The 15,329-nt window shown below is 34.7% G+C and overlaps 1 protein-coding gene across 3 annotated transcripts in view; it reads right to left on the bottom strand.

Moving 5' to 3' along the window:
- Positions 1–15,329, bottom strand: part of ADAMTS20 (ADAM metallopeptidase with thrombospondin type 1 motif 20) — an 89,020-nt gene that overhangs the window by 40,926 nt on the left and 32,765 nt on the right. For all 3 annotated transcript variants that reach the window (XR_004365921.3, XM_072922253.1, XM_002194104.6), the window contains exons 12-19: positions 9,695–9,840; positions 8,128–8,309; positions 7,895–8,031; positions 6,662–6,779; positions 3,011–3,106; positions 1,623–1,789; positions 1,384–1,513; positions 401–527 (exon numbers count right to left, since the gene is read on the bottom strand). Coding sequence is in view for 2 of the 3 variants with exons in the window: in XM_072922253.1 (XP_072778354.1) it covers positions 401–527; positions 1,384–1,513; positions 1,623–1,789; positions 3,011–3,106; positions 6,662–6,779; positions 7,895–8,031; positions 8,128–8,309; positions 9,695–9,840 (1,103 nt within the window). In the remaining variant the exon portion in view is untranslated. The remainder of the gene's footprint in view (positions 1–400; positions 528–1,383; positions 1,514–1,622; positions 1,790–3,010; positions 3,107–6,661; positions 6,780–7,894; positions 8,032–8,127; positions 8,310–9,694; positions 9,841–15,329) is intronic.

The raw sequence follows: 15,329 nt of genomic DNA on the forward strand, positions 1-15,329 counted from the left end.
CTGAATATTTCAGTTTGGGCTATCTTTGAGTGCAAAAACACCAGTCTGTTTCAAATTATTTCCAGTTGTGGGTAAAATTCTGGTGGAAAATGTATTTTATGCAGCAATACAAGTTTTTGTGCCAGAATATATAGAACAGATTCACAATTCTAGCAGGAGATTTTGTACTTTACCAATAAAAATTAGAAAAGTACTATAGTTCTATGCGGACTTGAAGGTGTAAATATAATGTATAAAGCCATTACAACAGATTTAAGGAAAAGGAGAGATGAGAAGGATGAGGAAGGTAGAGAGGGATGGAAGGACAGAGGATAAAGCAATCTGAATTGCCTTGTTTCAATGTCAATCAATAAAACCATATAAGACCACAACAACTCCATCAATTAAGAACCATTTTTACCTTAATTCACACTCTGTATTACACTCCTCAAAGATACTTGGTACAGTGGGTATAAGTTCACATCTTTGATCAGACACTACCATATGATCACTTTTACGTATACATGTCATTCTTCTTCTTCGAATACCTTGAAAAAGCACCAGAAGAAGTAATTAAAGGGCTAAAATAAGAAAGACTGCCTTATGGATTCCATTCATCATTTAGGAACTGAGATACTCCATTAAGACAAATTGCTGTATACAGCAGATTCTGCAAAACATGCTGCTTTGTGCAGCTCACTACATTCCAGGTGTTGAACAACCTTTCCCAGTCACCTTTTCCACCCCCTAGCTGTCCTACAGCGGTCTCACAAGATATCAACTTCCAGAGTACTCCAAAAGTGCAACAGTCCATTTACTCATCAGGCTAAGTATTCCAAATGCATCATATATGTCCTGCCAAATAACATATTTCCTAAACCACTATGTTAACTTAGATGTGATCCTTTCCCTTAATGAAACAGAAAATCTGAACACAGGGTACCTAAAAGATCTGGAGTTCTGGGAGAAATACCACAGTTGACAGCTGTTCAGCTTCTCTACCACATGAGTATGTATACAACCAGAAGAAACTCACCATCATATCTTTTCAGGCTTTTTTAGCATCCACTAATAAGAGTATTTGTCTGTGTATGTACACTTTTATATATACACATTTCATATGAGATTTGATCCAACCTTTTTTTTTTAATAAACTGCTCCTGTGTCTCCAAATGTAGGTTTGAATATAGAATTATACTGCATAAGTACAATTACGTCCAAAAAATAGCAAAAACAAAAATCAGAAGCTATTCTGTCCTTAAAGGCTCTGTGAACTTAAAGTTTACTGAGGGTAACAAATCTCTTCCTTAAAAGTAATGGTGAAAAATCAGAGAACTTAAGACGAATGCCTTCCTAAAATCCCATCAGGTCTTTGGTTCTGGTGAAAAAAATACTTCACAGTACCTTGGCACATCCTGCTGCAGTCTTGCCAGGGTCCATAAGGATCCCATGTAAACAGATCACTTCCATCTTCTACTGGGACATTGAATGAATAACGCACATCAGGGTTGTATAAATTCCCTACACACAAAACCTTGATTGAGATAAAATGATAGCTGTTTTTCAGTGAATTTGAAAATAAAATTATGAACATAATGATCATATAGGAAATTTTCAAACTTCTGAGAAAAGTAAACATGCACCTGTAAGGTTAGTTCTTCTTCAACTTTATCAGTGCTGTTAATTCGTTCTATTGTATTGTTTGAACCACTGTACTCGAAAATGGCTCCTTGTATATTGATTTCTCTTTTTGACATGCTTACAACAAAATTTCCATTCAAGATAAAATTTCCATGGGCATCAGATAAAGCTGTAAGTGAAATAAAATATTGGAAATCTATTTAGTTAAAAGTTCTATCCATGAAATCTTACCAACATGTAGATTTATTTTAGTCAGTGTAAAAAATCGTATCAAACAGTTCAAATTAATGAATTCAACCCTAATCATCACCTGAGAAGTGGTCATGGATTTTCTAAGCCATGAATTTTTTCTCCATTATAGTACTTTTAAATAATATTTGTTCTGCTGCGTTGCTGACTGCAGTCCTAACTTTTAAATTTAGCTACGTTCTGCTAAAGGAAGGAAACAATAACTATTGGTATTTCTTCCCTATTCTACAGCCCACATCCTTGTATTTTCTACAGCTACTTCTAGTAAACTGGGTTTTAAAAGTAAAATTGAAAAGAAAAATAAATTAGTAAGTATTTGTGATAGTAATTTAATATAATGACCTATTTGCAGTAAAAAAAATTTTGACAAGTCAAACATTTTTAAAATAAGGCAAAATTTGTAGTGCAAGATGCTATTCAGGCATTACTACATTTGAAATGGAAGCTAATGTCAGGGGCAAGGGTTGTTTCTGGGCAGCAGGTTACAAGGAAAACATTTTGAGAATTCTGAAGTTTATTGGATAGGATGACAATGGAAGAAGAGACAGGAGGTAAATATGCTTCCCAGGCACTTCAGATAAAATGTAACTATTGTGAAATTGAACAGCTAAGATTTCTGGTAGGAGGTACTTAGGAATTATTTTTTGCCTACACACACTTGCAAAACTAGCAGCATGTGATGAACTTTATATTCTTTATGACCCAGACATAATAGAAACAGAAAAATACCAGACAACTCTTAAGTTTGCTGATGGCCAGACTGCTTTGGTCATAAACAAAGTAAATGCTTCCAAGATTAAAACAACAAATACCTACATTATTCCTCAGCTCACTTGTGGCATTTCAATTAACATTGTGACAGCAAAGTAATAAATCGTTAAAATGATGCAAGGTGCTATAACTCTTATCTCTGATGAATTAACACACACATCTAAGAACTAGAAACCTTAACATCTCTCTGATTTAGATACTTGTTTTCTGAAAACTAGTATCTACAGAGAGACTCAGGCCTATGAATATACAAAATAATTAGATATTTTCTCTAATGTCTTTATCAGATTTCTCATAATATACATCCAGAGCAGATCTCTGTCAAAAGCACAAAACCTATCCATCAATGTTGTGCACGGGAGGCTTTTACCAAGGTAGTTATCATCTTCTGGTTTCCCTGAGTAGCTGTGCTGTTGAATATCAATGTTTGTTGCTCCTTTGGGAATATTTACTACAACATTGTAACCTGCAAAGAAATTATATACAAAAATAGTCAATTATTAGTAAATATGAAAATATATTTTCATTCACAAAACCCTACAGTGCACCAGAGACAACCAATACTGAATGCCTTCATGTGTTTTGAAGTGTTAGGTTCTGTGTTCAGATATGTGAATTCAATTCTTTACCACTAACATGAGCTCAATCTACTCAGAAAAATCCCTAGAGATCAGAACTACTCTAAAAAAGCAGTCAAGTATATCAAGAGGGACCCAGGAAACACTGTGACTGCTCAAAATTTAAACATTTACAGAAATCTGGGTAAGTCACTTAACATGGAATACCTCCATTCCCTGTTTACGTGACTGAGACAGCTTTTCTCTCCAAGAGTATTACAAGACAGCACGCTAAAGAATGAGTCTATAATACTAAAATATTGCACTGTTGTAGGCCATGTGCATAGGTAGATACAGTGTTAAACTAGCCACACTTGATCCACCTTCTGCTTAAAATATTGAGTGTACTCCCTTCAAAATACAAATGCTTCACAAATGAGTCAGCATTTCTTGTAATATCTCCAAGTGATATTATGGTAGCCTTGCCACCAGCTAACAAATTAAGGTGCATCAAGATCTACTTTTTAAAAAATCATGCTGCACATAAACCTAGGTTAAATAATCCAAACATGTTTCTCACAGGTACTAATCATGAATTCAAAATACTTATGGCTGAGAAAAATTGAGTACAGCAAACATTGGAACCAAATAATTAATTTAAACATGTAATCTGAGGCATTAATAAAAATTTTTATAACTCTTGTACTTCTTTCACTGTGTGTAACAATATTACTGTGGCTTTAATTGATGCACCTCTGTGGATAAAAATTTAAATGGCAATATCCTTTTCATTTTCTACTGGGTTTGACTGGGATAGAGTTAATTTTCTTCACAGTAGCTGGTAGAGGCTGTGTTTTGAATTTGTGCTGGAAAATGTTGATAATTCAGGCATGTTCTAGTTATTGCTGAGCACAGCTTATGGAGTCAAGGCCTTTTTTTTTGCCTCTCGCCCCACTCCATCAGCGAGGAGGCTGGGGGTGCACAAGGAATTGTGAAGGCATACAGGTGGACTCCAGCTGACCACAAGGATATCCCAGACCATATGGCATCATGCTGGGCCATGCTGGGCCAAAATTGGGGGAAGAAGGAAGGGGGTAATGTTCAGAGTGGTGGCATTTATCATCCCAATTCACTCTTGCATGACAGAGCCATGCCTTCCTGACTGGACAGTTGCCTGCCCATGGGAAGTGGTGAACCAATTCTTACTTTTTGCTTTATGTGCATGGCTTTTGCTTTACCTATTAAACTGTCTTTATCTGAACCATCTGAATTTTCTCACTTTTATTCTTCCAATTCTCTCTCCCATCCCACTGGGAGGTAGTGAGTGAGTGAGGCTGTGTAGTTCCAGCTGGGGTTAAGCCATGACAAATTCAGTAATTCATTAACTTCCAAGTGCTTTTAATCTATTAAAACTATGCCATGCATTTAAATGAAGATTGAATCTAGTTACAGGTCCATCACATATACCAGCTGGGGGCAGCACTGCAATTGCAAATTGACAAAATGCATGCTCTGGATAAATACATGGTTTGGTCAGTCTTTCAACATACTGGGAAGAAAACCAAAACACAGTTTAAAAAGCCCCTCATCTCACACACCGAAGACCTTGTGGTAATAGAATGAAGGAAGAAAAAATACGGGAGGAAGCTATAAACAAAACTGCATAGCATGTTGTCAAGGATACAGAAAGAGAATATATCACATACTAGGACACTGAGAATGACCATTGTCCAGGAAAGCCTCAGGTACTCTAATTTGATGCAATAATAATAGTCTACATAGTAATAATGTGTACATATTTAGATTACAATCTCCTAAAATGGAAGCCAGTAAATTAGTATTCTGCTGTAATGAATTTTTGATTATTTCTTTACTACTGTTTACACAGTTACTGACAACATCGTAACTGCATGACTCTAAGCACACGCCACAGGCTGCTATTATCAGGTCCAAATTCTGGCTTAGCAAAATGGCTCATTTCAGTTTGAAAGGGAACCAAATGAATTTAAAAGAAAAAGATCAAGTGCACATCAGAATACTTAGCTTGTGATCCTAATTCAGAATTTTTGGAAAATCGTAATTCCTCAGACAATACCTTCAGTCATTAGCCTAGGGTTGTCTTAGACCTCCTATGGACATGAGAGTTTAAATGATCAGTTAAGTACAATTGATTGTTTGCATGGCTGTATTTCTACTTGAGCACACCCTGTGATAATCCCAAATGTTCAGCATATTGTTCATTGGTATGACTCAGAATTATCTCTCATACGCTATAATTCAAGAATTTGAACATAATTTAAAACATTCCACTAATTAGAAAACCAAATAATAACTAAAGGTTTTCCTCATCCCAAAACATGGGGGCTTATTTCCCCTCCAACTTCAATTTGAAGCAAATAAGTCTGTGACAATGGAAAGTCATTAAATCAGAGTGACAGTCTTGGCCCTATTTGTATAATGGCAGTTTCTCATAATGGTCACTTGACTTGTAACAAATGTGTGTGTGACAAAATTCATATTCTATCTATAAGCAACTTCTTAGGACAGACACAAGAATTATTACATGCATTTGTATGGGAGGAGTAGCTGTGTAAATATTTTGGTAATTTTCAGTGGGTGTGTGCCTTTTGCCAGGGGAAAAGAAAATCCAACAGGATACTTGTCATACTTTCCTCTTCAGCAGTAATACCTTTGTTCTGTGAAGATCCCATTTGGCAGCTCTCCATGTATCATTTTCACTTCACCTGTGGTCTCTTTCATCCAGTGAAGTGGCATGAAGGAGCCCCTAGGCTGGTATTAACCTGGAGACTTCTGTCCTTCTGTTCTAGGCTCTAACTAGTTAACTGCACTGCTACACACATAAAGTAGTCACTCCATACTTCAAAGAAAGGACTACATAAAGAACTATCAGTAGCTCTTGTAAAGACACTAAATCAAATAAATAAGAAATAACAGGTTTATTCAGAACTTTCTCATTCACTACCTGTCAATGAGGAGGAAAAAACATAAATATTGTTACCCCTGTTCTCTGGAAGGAGAAGGGTCACATTTCATAGGCTGTATTTTTCACTCTAGGAGAAAAGGAACCTCATCAGCTGCTCACAACACCAACTTCTATCTCTTTACAGAACCAAAATGAGACGTTGGAATATGTTCTTCAGCTGCAAAATTTCAGACCAGAAAACGCAAAGTACAAAGCAGGAAGCAGTCATCCTTTTAAAGTACTTTTACTTTCATAACTTATTTTATTTTTGGCTTTGACCTTTGAGGAGACTGATTTTCTTTTTCACTTGAATGAGATGCCTCTGCATCCTTGATAGGAAATATGACTGAAAATCAAAAATATTTTTGTTGATAGAGGCCCTAAAGAACATGAAATCTTGCAGCTTCCTCAAATGTAAAGAATAATTTCTAAGCCATAGAGAAGTGTGCATTAAGATTAAAAAAAGGCAAAACAAACATACCATAACGAGCACTGTTGAAAGTACCTGCAAGGGTCTTACATGAAGAATTATCACCACCACAGATTCCACATTTGTCTTTCCTTGCCTTCGAATTCAAAACGTGATCACAGCCTGCTTGCTACAAAAATAAAAATAAAAAGGCCCAGTGTCACTCAGCCCAATGGAAAATAACGAAAATAAGTAAAGTAAGCTTCCCACTGCCCCAAAAATATTGTTGTTCACTGTATATATCTAGTCTTTCTTGCCAATTCATTAAAAGCCATCAATTGTTTTGGATTCTGCAATGTAGAATCCAATATAGAATGGTGCAATCCCAACACACTCCATATGCCAAGAACTGCATAAGAATACATAACAGTACATAAAAATTTTGTATTAAAAATCAACATAATTTATAAATTTTAATTTATATTTACATTAAAAGTCTTGGAAGTCTAAAAGCAGTATGCATATATACATGGTCATCAATTCATTTAAAGTCTGTCATTACTGAAAAGAAGCAAAGGAATACACACAGAATGTGCTGGTTTAACTAATATAAGCACAGTTTTTGTTTATGTATCTGTACTTAAACTTCTAGGGGTTTTTTGAACTATGATAAACAGGATAATTCTCTGGCATTTCCTCTTTATTCAACCATATAAAAATAAGCTATATTTTCTTTCATTCTGAATTTGCTCAGTTTCACTGCCATCAGCAAAACCTCAACAAGGCTTGACAAAAAAGTTTTGAATTGTTAAAATAAAGCACCTTGCTTCTCCAACAAAATCTTGTGGCAATGCCATAGCTGCTATTAAGCAAAGAGGGCTGAATTGATTTAAGGGTCAGTTCCTCCTGATTTTACAATAAAGTAATAATTACATAATCTATCTACTTGGATTTTCTACTATTCACTTCTTTGGTAGCAGAAATGCAATGCTAATAATCACACAGCATGCTTCGTTCCTCCCTTTATGCTAATTTTGGATTAGTTTCTCACTGCTCACTTGAACAATATTAACTCCTTCACATGTGAGGCTTTATGAGGCAAGACTGTGGGTCTTCAGATTCAACTATATGTTCTTAACTTAATTGCTTCCATGTCCAAATCTTAAATTTGATACGTAGTAAAATTAGCTTAAGTGAACTCAGAACACTATATTTTTAGTAATGTTTACTTGTATTAATATTTAATATCTATTTTACCATCTGTTAAAATTGATTTTCATAATTAATAAGTTTAGATTTAAATACCCTGCATAAGCCTTGAACACAAAGGTCATTGGTTTCTGCTCCACAGGGAGTACCATCAGCAACTCTGTCCTTCAGCTGATAGTAGGAAGTTGTTCCAGAAACTCGGCAAAAAAGTTTACAGCGATCTTTCATAGAAACTGGAAAGAAAATCCAAGAGGTTTCTTGTCTGTTTTAAAACTTTAAATAAAGAAACATTTTAATTGTGTTAATTGAAAAGATGTGTAATTACTTACTACCACTGTATTTTGGAAGCCAGCGAACAGCAGAGGTAAGACCATTGATATTAAAGTGTTTGCCATCAAATTCAGAGCACTGTTGCTCCCGAAAATCTTTTTTGCCTTTTGGACATGAATCAGTATTACATGACCGAAATTTCATCCTGCGACCAACACAGTACTTTCCTTCATTTCTTGGCCTAAAAAAAAGGTGAATGTAAAACACACTCCTTTTCTTAAATTGCTGTTTTCCAAGAAAAGTTGCCTTAGCCACCAATCTAAAGAGGGAAATCTCACACAGCATACTGTCAGCTGTGTAACTGACTTACACACATCCAGCTTCTACTGTGCATTCAATTATACCCAAAAATAAACCCAGTACTTGTAAAATACTATTGTTGAGGTGGTAATCTCGCTACGGATGTCTATTAATGCATTATTATTTTTACTTCTCCTACAGCTACAACTATTTAGCCTGGGTAAAAGCATCAATAATTTTAATGCTTTTATCAATTTAGCTGAGATTACAGTCGTATTTCTACACATGCAGCACCTCCCTCAGTAATTTGAAATTATTACTTTACAGAGTGAAAAAGAAAGAAGATATTTAGGAGCTGGCACAGTCTTTTCTGTACTCCTAATATTGGTTTCACTTCAGGGATCAAAAGAATAAAAAACGGAAATTGTGGAAAATACCCCATTTACTGTAAAGTCTAAAATACATTTTAACAGTTATAAACCCTGAAACAAAATAATTCATTATTATTATGTTCTTGGGGAAGAAAAAAAGAATAAATCAACCACATATTGATACTATTCATCATTACAGATCGAAAGAGGCATTATCTAATGGCAATCAAATCTACTGCCTCTTACTCATTAGAGAAAATAAAATAACTTGGGCCATTTGATTGAAGTTCATTTATCCTACTGATAATATCAAGCTGACATGACTTCCTATAAATCCATGAAACTACTCAGGCACCAGCTGTGGTTCTACTTCGGGACAAGTTAAGGGTAAAGTTCTCTTTGACCTTTATTACAGAGAACAAAACCCACATGGAATTATTCAATCAATGTAATTTTCTAGTTATAAAGGGAAGTTTTGAATCACTCTGTGATAACAGTGCTCCTTGTTGGCTGTTACTGGTGGTGATGTGGAAAAGCCTTAAAGCAAAGCAAATCAAGCGTTTTACTAAAGAGATTAGTAGTGAATATATGTGTTTATTTTTGCAGTTCTTCCTGTAAAGAAAGCATCTAATGTTTAAAGAAACCTCAACAGTTAGAGTAAACCTAGAAAAAAAGTCCCTGTCAAACGGATTTTTTAGAAACATCTGCAAGAATGGATAATATTGTTGAAAGACATGAGTAATCTAAATGTCCTCTGCATATTAGAGTCTGTAAATGTATCTCTTTCCAAAAACATGGCTGAAAAAGGCACTTGTTATTGGTGCTCCAAACTGATTTGCACAGTCCACTTCTATTTTATTTTGAGCCAATCCATAATTTTTTAATATCTTCATTATGTAAATGTAAAATACATTAAAACATAATAAAAAATGTGAAACGCAATAAAAAGCCATACTCTGGTCGATTACACAGCCTGGTGGTACTCTTGATTCCACCTCCACAAGTTCTTGAACATGAGCTATAAGGTCCCCATGGTCCCCATTCTCCATCTACAGGGCGCAGCTCCATTTCTCTGCTCACACAAATTCCATGGCGGCAGTGCTGCACAGTTGACAAACAAAATAAAATTTCTAATTCAAGCAAAAGGTTACTGCATATTTTAGGCACAAAAATAACAAAATTTAAGCACTCACTTCTTTTATCTGGATCTGTAGTCACGTTTTTAAAAATGCTATCCAGAGTTCTTTGATAACTAGAAATCTACTGGATATTGAATACTTATCTGTCTTATCACTTTATCCAAATATCTCTAAAAGATCTTGAATTTCTGATACATTTTCATGCATAAAGTTCAAAAAATAGATTTAGAACTGCCTTTAACGTACAATATTTTTCAGTTTAACTTTTAATTCATGATGATACAAAAAATGAAAATTTATAAGAAACCACCAAGAAAATCAGGGTGTTTTGAACATCTCAAAAACTATCTAGTGGGATTGTTTGGGAAAAGCAGACAAACATTTAAGACCTTGATTATGTAAAGCAAGATGATGCTATAAATTAATTCTTGAATTCAGATTTTCAAACCTATAACAAAAAGTGTAAAATACTTTATTTTTAATATTTTATCAAATTTTTACATTTACTACTCATTTAACAAAGCTATTACCATTAAAATGGAATTAATAGTGAATTTTTTTTAATTAATAGTAAAGAAAATAGTTATTAGAGAAAAATACTACATTGCAATGTCTACTATGCTACTTTAGGTCTTATTCTTGGGAAAGAACTACAAATTTCCACTAAAAAATTACATAAAGAAGGAATTTACATTATTAAGAAGAGAAGACAAAGACTGCAAGACTATTTTGTTGTGGTCATGTCATTATGAGACTTCACCACACTGAAATTGTATACTTTTATTATTTATAGAAAGTAATTAACCTTTTTTCCCCAGAAGCATCAATCTTTCTTCTAAATATTTACTATCCCTGTTCCTGACTCCAAATGTGTCCACTTCAGTGATTATTCAGGAAGTACAGACTAAAAAGTCTAAATGAGAATCTTATGATGGGTGCATGTGTGACTTTTTCCAAAGAATCTGCAGAACTACCAGGACTAATCCTACTGATGTTGGAATTCTACAACAGTTGGAATTCTAATTCACTAGTACCCTTCAGAAATCCCAAGTAGTATATTTGGTCACAACATAGTGGAATACTTTACATACTAAAATAGAATATTTATGAGACACTATAATTTCAGCACTACATCTCCTGCTGACTTCTATGTGGGAAAAGTCTCAACCTTGTCCTTGATTTCAAACACCTTCTGAGGCATCAAAGACTACCCTCATCTGGAGACAAGACACTGGCCAGGACTGAATACATGGGGTCAGTGCTCATGCATAATGGAGAGAATTCTTTATTTTAAATGCCTGTTTGCAGACTTAGGATTAGATTGTCCATTAATTAGATTTGTTGTCAGGAGGAATTCTGCTAGTTATATTGACAGGGAGTGGCTCATTCCATCTTTTCTGAAGGAAATATAATGTATGCATCAGTCACTAGAGCAGGTTATATCAACTCAACTGCTTGTTATTTCTGAAGCCCAGGCTTTGCCTCTCTGCAAGACAAAACAGCCTCAAATTACCTTAAACTCTAGAAGAATTTTGATAAATGAAGTCTCTGGCACATAAAACAATTAAATAACCTCTGATACACAAAAGATTAAGTAATAAAACAAGTATTAAACCTCATATTTTTAATAATTAATTTAAATGTTACATAGAATGTCTTAATAGTTATTACAAATTTATTGCAGAAACTATCAAGAAACAAACTTCACTGAACACACAAAAATTGTGTGCAGTCTTTCTGAATATAGCTGACTGGCACAAAATTTAAATCTTGTTCAGTGGTTTTATCACTGCCTAAAATAAGTCCTAGATTTTTTTTTTTTCCTTATTAGCATATACTTTCGTTATATTGATACTTATGTTCACATGCTATCAAACATTTTCTTCTCAAAATAGGAATTTGCCACAGAAACAGGTTCTCTTTTCAGGCTTCTGCCTAAGTTCCTATTCAAACTTGATGATAAAATTGCCTGCCTGAATAATTCCTTCTCACACCAACTCTTGCATATAGGCAATACTTTTAAGATCTGAATGCCCTCCCCTAAGAATATGATAATTCCAGTTGATTCTCAAGCCTAAAGTAAATTCAGAACAAAAGCTAGATCTTGGCACAGAACTGTGTAAATGATCCAGTCAATTGGCCAGATCATCACTTAATGCTAAATCTAATGCTTTAACCTAAAATCAAAAAGCCACCATTATTTCACTGCATAAGAATTCTCACTGAAGTGCTTACTGTTAGTTTGTATTATTTCTTTTTCAACATGGTTTTCACGTACCTTTACATCCAAGTCTTCCAGTATCTAACATCAAATCCCTAGCAATCAGACACAATTTCTACATAGTCCATCCATAAGCTAAATGAGGAACATTAAGAACTTGCCTTTCCAAGAACTGTCCTTAGCATCTTAGGAAATAATTTTTTACAGTATAGGCTGAAGAGTCTAAATCGTCCTTCACAAAATGACTACTGCATTCTATTATAAACAGTGACCTAGCATTTAGGTTCTTCCTTCATCCAGAAAAACATTTACAATAACTTGAAGGGAGACTTCAAGAAAAGAGTTTTTAAACAAAATTTTATAGTCACAACAGTACAATTTTGATCCATAAAAATGCAAAGTATATCTTACATCTGGGATTTTAATAGCTTATTCAATAAACTTGTCTCAGCTATTATTCAGCTGCATTAGAAGGAATCTGATAAAGTCACGGTAAAAAACTCCAGCATCAGACATGTTCCAGATGTCCCTCGTGTTTGCTTTAGAATTAGATGGGCATTTCTTTTACTGCTCAAAGCAATTCTTTGTTGTTCCGCATCCCCATTCTCAGTTGGACCTGTATCCCTTTCTTTTATGCCAAAAAGTCATAAAATATGAAATCTTAATTTACTCAATAGCTATTCTGAATATTTTTAGATGCTAGCTCAATATACATTACATGTCTACAGTGAATAGAATTTATTAACGTCTCTAAAACACAAAAAGGCATGTGCTTTTCAATCCAACTGTTACTTGCATCATGTGAATTCCTTCTTGATGTTAAAGAGATTTTTCCAAACTTCAGTGACAGTTGGTTTCTTTCAATGTTTAAGTAGCAAACTGCCATTATGTAGAACACTGGGATATCCCCAGGACACTGAAAAGGTTGGGTCAGAATCATATAGCTACCTCCTACCTCTCCATTTCAACGCTCAAGGAATCAAGAGAATACAGGCATATTTCTATATTCCTCAGGAATCCTGGAAGGATCAGCAGGCAACCTTTTGGAGTGTCTCAAAAAAATCGTAGTAAGCCACTCACACTTTATTTGTTATTTTTGCTGTTATTTTCATAGCAATAAAGACTTGTTCTGAGAATGCCACTCCTGGAAGAGAGGTGTTCTCAACAGTTCTTCTTCTTTGGAGGTGGGCTTTTTTTTAACTCAGATATGCTTCACTAAATCCAACTGCTGGAGCCGTCCATATTAATACAACACATGACATGTTTGAAATCTGAGCTTAAAAAATTGATACTAAGAAACAAATGCCCCTTAAATTGATCATTTCTGTATCCATCACAGCAATAATGTCGCAAATGCCAAATATAAAGCAGTTTAGCTTCCTGGAGAATATCTATTACAATTAATAGTCACCATGTCTTATGCCTATTAACATCAGTGGCAACGTGCAGTGGGAGATTGTGAAGAGCTGTCCCTTAGTCAGGAACAGATGACAATTTGTCAGATTAATTAATTGCTTTTCTTTCTTACATCTTTCAGAGGTAATGACTGTAATTAACTCTTTACTTCCTAGAGAAAAATGGTTCCACTGTGCTAATTACATAAAAAAGATTTTTGTATCCCTATATAAAAGCAATCCTCTGATGTTGGCAAATTGGAGTCAATTTAACTGAAGATTACAAGTGAAGTTTACATAAAAGATGAACTTCCTTTCTGATGAGTGACTGAAAAATGGGTTAAACATTGTAAAAACAATGGCATGCATAGGCTATAATCAAGTAAAGCTTCCACTACAGCCTTCAAGTTCCTTTTTTGAATTTTGCAAAACAGCAAGAAGCCATTTGAGACAGTGTACCTACTACATTTGTTATCCACTAAGACACTATTTTCAAATTCCTCATTAATACTGTCTTACCAAACATAGACTCTTAAGATTAGAAGTTATTGGAGGAAATTTAGAAATAACTGAGTGAAATATAGCTTCCTATTATGCAAAGTAATTAAATTAGAGTTTTTAAACATATAAAATTATTTTTTTAAAAATTAACATTGTTCCCACATTGCCCCCTGAAGCTGCCAAAGCACACTATTATATAAAAGCAGCTCAACCTAATAAACCACCCCCACTTAGGATAATCACTGTCATACCTGACTATGTAAAGTCTCAAAAATATTTATTCTCACAATACCCTCACAAGTAAGAATATATTTCTGTTTGCTGGTGGTGAAGTGAGATATGAAGAAGAAAAATTCTAGACCAGTAAAGAACTTAAACACCTTGTTTTTGTTCACTTCCCAAACTACATACAAATCCAAAACTAAAAGCCTCAAATCTTCACTGGATACAACAGGAATTCTGGATACAACTGGAAACAGGATACAATAGCCTCCACCATTGCTTTTCTTTCTATTGAGGTTCTTTAAGTGCCTTGACTATATCTATTAATTAGATATTCACGACCCTTATGGATAGCCCAAGAAAGACTATATTGTCCAATTTTACAGATCAGGACCAGCATTCAAAGACTTGCACATGAAGAAGCAGTGAGTGGCACCCTTATCACCCAAAAACTCCTTACCAAATAAACCAATGAGCAGAATACAGGAAACGCAGTTTCCACTTCTTTTTTTTTAATCTGTTGAAGCATTCAATCTGTACTTCAAGCAGCCAGGTAGTCTTACACACTGGGGTATGAGAAGAGAGTTCCTGTTTCTAGCACTGAACAGACCCAAGTATCCTGAATTATGTTACAATAGGAAAGACAAAAGATGAACGCAAATTACGTGTGCTTAAAGCACTTCCTGGAGCGGGTGAAGAGCTATTGACACATGCTTTCATATCTTCTCTGAAACAGATACAATGCAGATACAAATAACTACCGAAACCTGACGCTAATCCAAAGACTCCCTCTTTCCAAAAAAGCATACACGTGTACCTAAGTGACTCACACTTCATCTCTTTTGGTTCAATAAGCAGACTCAACAAGATGAGCTGGGTGAAACACACTTTAAGGATGTCATATTTCAGATAATTCTACTTTGGACACTACTAATCAGGAAAAAAACAACTTATTATGCATGAGCTAAATGTTTCAAAAAGAAGGAAAGATGTCAACTTTCCCCTGAATTCTTTCACCTATTTTTAACCAGTGTGGCATCTGTAAACTTTAATAATTACTCTGAACAGACAAACTGTGCGTTTTTATGCCACAAGATTACAGAACTAAAGAAA

Source organism: Taeniopygia guttata, chromosome 1A (genome assembly GCF_048771995.1).
Source record: "Taeniopygia guttata chromosome 1A, bTaeGut7.mat, whole genome shotgun sequence".
In the NCBI taxonomy this organism is placed as follows: Eukaryota; Metazoa; Chordata; class Aves; order Passeriformes; family Estrildidae; genus Taeniopygia; species Taeniopygia guttata.